This window comes from Melampsora larici-populina (assembly GCF_000204055.1).
Source record: "Melampsora larici-populina 98AG31 unplaced genomic scaffold MELLAscaffold_529, whole genome shotgun sequence".
NCBI classification, from domain to species: domain Eukaryota; kingdom Fungi; phylum Basidiomycota; class Pucciniomycetes; order Pucciniales; family Melampsoraceae; genus Melampsora; species Melampsora laricis-populina.
In genome coordinates, this window is record NW_006769203.1 from 1 (window position 1) to 4,208 (window position 4,208).

The following is a 4,208-nucleotide window of genomic DNA, read 5'->3' on the forward strand; positions in this document are numbered from 1 at the left end:
TATGAATGATGAAAGGATGTGTATTTGATCTTCAATGACTAATTCATCTACCCTTTTCATTTGATTTCATCAGCTTGATTATCAATCATGGTTGTTTGAGCTCATAACCATCTTCCTTAATCCAAAAATCGAAAATCGAAAATTTCGACCTGTAACAACCCATAATTCACACTGGTACAGCCACTACATATCCCATAATACATCTTCACTTCCTCTTTACCTCGCTGTCTCGTTTTCGCTCGATCGATCTCGATCTCGATCTTTCCTTCCAACACTCTTCACTTCATCAATCTGTAAGTCATCTCATCCACCTTTCATTTACAATATTATCTTCAAAACTACCAAACTAACCAACATGATCTCTAAACACCACTGATCATATGTATTCTAATCTTCACTTTTACTCGTTTCTCTTTCTTTTCATTCACATCACATCAATATTAATTTGTACTTGATCTAAAACTTTCTTCTGATAAATGTTTCTATTTTTTTTCTCAGTTTTTTCTTTTGTTTGTTCAAATTGATTAAGAAATAAACTAAAACTAAAAGTTAAATAAGTGTTTCAAAAAATAAAATATGGTTTTCATATATAAAAAGAGCTTCTGTCTTGAGATTTGTTTGTTTGTATAGATTTGTTTTGAGTTGTTTGAATTAAACCATGAAACATTGAATGTCAAATGTAAAACTATGTGTACTATAATAATAAAAAAAAAATGGTTTTTGACTTTTAAGATGAAATAAAAAATAAAAATTGATAACAATAAAATTAAATGAATTATAAAATTAATTTAATATATGTTAGATTGTGAAGTTATGATGTAATTAATATGTAATAATAACTCCTGCTCAATAATGATTATCAATAATTTAAATTTTGATTTTTTTTTTGATTGATACCATGATCTGCGCACCACAACGCTGGCTCATTACCACCAATTTGTATCAGATTCTACATTCAATGTTTAACGGAGGACGATGAGCTATTCCAGGGCAAGAAGACGTTGGCGGAAATCAGACCCCTCACCTCGTTCCCAATTCCCAACGAGATTGTCATCCAGGAGATTATGGATAATCTCGATGATACATGGGGTGATACTGTTCCAGCGGATGAAGAACTCCATGCAATGAAGAAGTTCCCCGCGAAGAATGATAATGATGAGAATGATGGTGATGATGATGATGATGATGCGGGGTTAGAAGAAGAAGAAGAAGCAGGGTTTGATGAAGAAGCAGAAGCAGAAGCAGAAGCAGAAGAAGAAGAAGAAGAAGAAGAAGAAGAAGCAGAAGAAGAAGCAGAAGAAGATGAAGAAGAAGAAGATGATGCAGGGTTTGATGATGAAGAATGAGAATTATGAACAGGCAGGTATATTATTAGATTATTTATATTTCATTTTATCATTCATTTCATTTCATTTTAAGTGTGGTTACAAACAATCAGATATAGAATTTATTACATTTCTCACATTTTTTATTATCTTATCATCCATCTTATCTATTTATGTTTATTTATTTGTATTTATATTTGTATTAATTTCAATGAAAGACATTGCCTTTGTTAGTGTTCATTAAACCCACAGAGCCACAGCAGAGACATTGTGAGAGTACTGTAAAAAATCTGTGCTACTGCAATTGTAATTATAGAGGTCAATTTCGGTTTTCACACAGGCTACACACATGCTATACACGGGTTATTGACGGGGTTAAACCCGTGTCTGAAGACCCGGTTTTGAAACCGGTCGGTGGAGGAAGGTTGAGAAACCGTTTCTGCTCACCAAGCCATTTTGGTTGAAAAACCAAAAATATGCACCGGTTGCTAAACCGTTTCGAGGGGTTTGTGGTGTACCTTAAAGTTGATGTTACTTTAAAGAGATAAATTCTAGCCCTTGTCTGTTAGTTTGTTTCGAAGTTTTGAATAAACTAATAGAACTTGATCACTCACTGGTTGGACTGCCAATGTTCTTCTACAAATGGGTACTGAGTACTCCTATTCCAGGGTGAGTCGTAAGTTCTACTTTAGCCTAATAAGCGCAAGACTAGCTTGTATGTATTTAGGAAAAAGGTCTAAGAGCTATTTCAGACGAGTTGAAAGTTGTTTAGGAGTTTGAACGGATAGTTTCTAGAGCAATAGTTTTCAGTAAACTTATAGTCAATTATAACTAGTTCTATCAAACGAGTAAGAACAAATTGAAATAGATGATATTGTTACGATGAAGTAAAGGAGTCTCTATTTAATTTGTAATCTGCTAAGTTTGGTAGAAAAGAGTTATAGAATTGTATGAGTTTTCTAAAGGTAATTGTTTTGTGTGAAGTATGCGATGAGGTCCTATTTCTGCTGAATCGCTTAGCTTCTTTTATACTCAACATTTGTAATTTCTTGGCGATTTCCATAGTTGAGTTATTTCAACATTGGTTGTTTCGTAATTACCAGTCAGGGTCAGAATGTGATCCTGACTGGGTCTTGGTTACTTAATGATTTATTCGGCTAGGGTTCGAATAAGTCCCTGGCTGGTTTGGTTTTAATTGGGATTGAGTTCCTTATTTCAATTATGCTCTTTTAATCAAAGGTCTTTTCTTACCGTGGTTTATGATATCATTCATAGTCCACGGGATTTATTCTAAATGCTTGTAGATATTGGATTACACTCTTGAAACTTGAGTGTGAGATGTGATTTGGGTTTTTATGTTTTTAAGTTTTTATATTAGTCTTCCTAAGGAGTACTTGTAGTTACTCTCTAGGCTGACAGATATCATATACTATGATCATGTTTAGTTGTGCTATTCTTGCACACTTTTGTTGGCCATTTTTACCTCTGAAGGGTGATGGCCCTTCTTGACCTGCCAACTACATATCTTCATCAAAGAAGCATCACATATGTCATGTTTAGATACAATCTCAACCAAACTCATTTTTTTCACAATGAGACTAGCTGGATGTAAGTCAGGCTGAGCTTGTACCAAACAGTCAGATTTGATAATCTTCAGAGGTACATCAAACTCAGGAGTTTGCCTCTTGCTCAAGGGACAAAATACAAGACATGTCCATGAAGAGAGTAGCTTTGTAGGAACAAAAGTACTAAGAGGGAAAAAATTAGAAATGGAATAAACAGATGTAATAAAGAAGACTTCTATTCCTGCAACAGGTGTTTATCAGTCAAAAGACTATACATCATTTCTAAGATCATATATCCCCCCTCTAGTTTCTCTACTTGCTATCTTTTTCTTTACCAAGTTTCCTTCATCATCCATCACTATACATTCACAAATCCATAACATATCTTATAATCATGACTAACAAATTATTTTGACCTTCCCACCCACCCAACAGAAAATGTTCAAATATATATTGTATTACACAGATGCGGTAAGCTAAGATAACAAGAGTTCTCATTCAGGAGATCTCTCCTGCCCAGAGAGAGTTCCACCAGATGAGTGAAACTCTCCCGGTAATGTCTTCAGCAAACCTCCTCCACAAGCAGGTCTTGTGATAAGGAGCATTCAAAGGAACAATCCTGTATGCAAAGACCTAGCCCCTGTCACAAGATCTTCCCTTGCCTAGAAATGCTAGGCAAGGGAAGAGCAATATATATTATAGGCAATGAATAAGATGTTATAAGATTGAATGGCTAGAGGTACACTGGGACAAATGCTTTATGGACAACAACTTGATTGTATCTTCATAATTTGAAAACTTGACAATTCAAAATCTTAATACTTGAATTTGCGCTCCATTGTAAATTGTGACTGACCCTGGAGCCCTAGGACCATGTGCTCCTTCATCAAGTCTCCTTGAGCTCAAATACAACCTTGTGTCACATACTAATTGACCAATCTGCAATGACTTGAATGATTTTTTCTTCTGAGTTAACCCACAACTTTCCGCTTCCCCCCTCCAATTAACTTTACATCCTGTACACCCAAAGACACCAAAAATGTTACTATCTTCACTTCTGCTGTGATCTGAGCTTCCCGCCCAGTAATTCTGAGACAATGTGATTGGAAACCAAACAATATTGGAGAAAATGTGTAATTGGAGGTATTGATCAAACTTTCCCCATCATCAAGGATGAGCTGACCACTTGCAAACCTGTTGTAATTTGGGGCCACCAGTATCTGAAAGAGTATCTCAAAGTAAGTTTGAGTCCTGAGGCTGTCCTGAAGCCAGAAAGCTGTTTTGGTTGGAAATGAAGGGTTTATATCACCTCAAAAGG

At 35.3% G+C, this 4,208-nt stretch overlaps 1 protein-coding gene across 1 annotated transcript; it reads left to right on the top strand.

Moving 5' to 3' along the window:
• Positions 1-1,064: 1,064 nt before the first annotated feature.
• Positions 1,065-1,346, top strand: MELLADRAFT_92718 (uncharacterized protein; the record flags this gene model as incomplete). Its single annotated transcript, XM_007419778.1, has 1 exon — positions 1,065-1,346. The coding sequence occupies one exon, from the start codon at positions 1,065-1,067 to the stop codon at positions 1,344-1,346; it is 282 nt and encodes a 93-aa protein (XP_007419840.1).
• Positions 1,347-4,208: the final 2,862 nt, after the last annotated feature.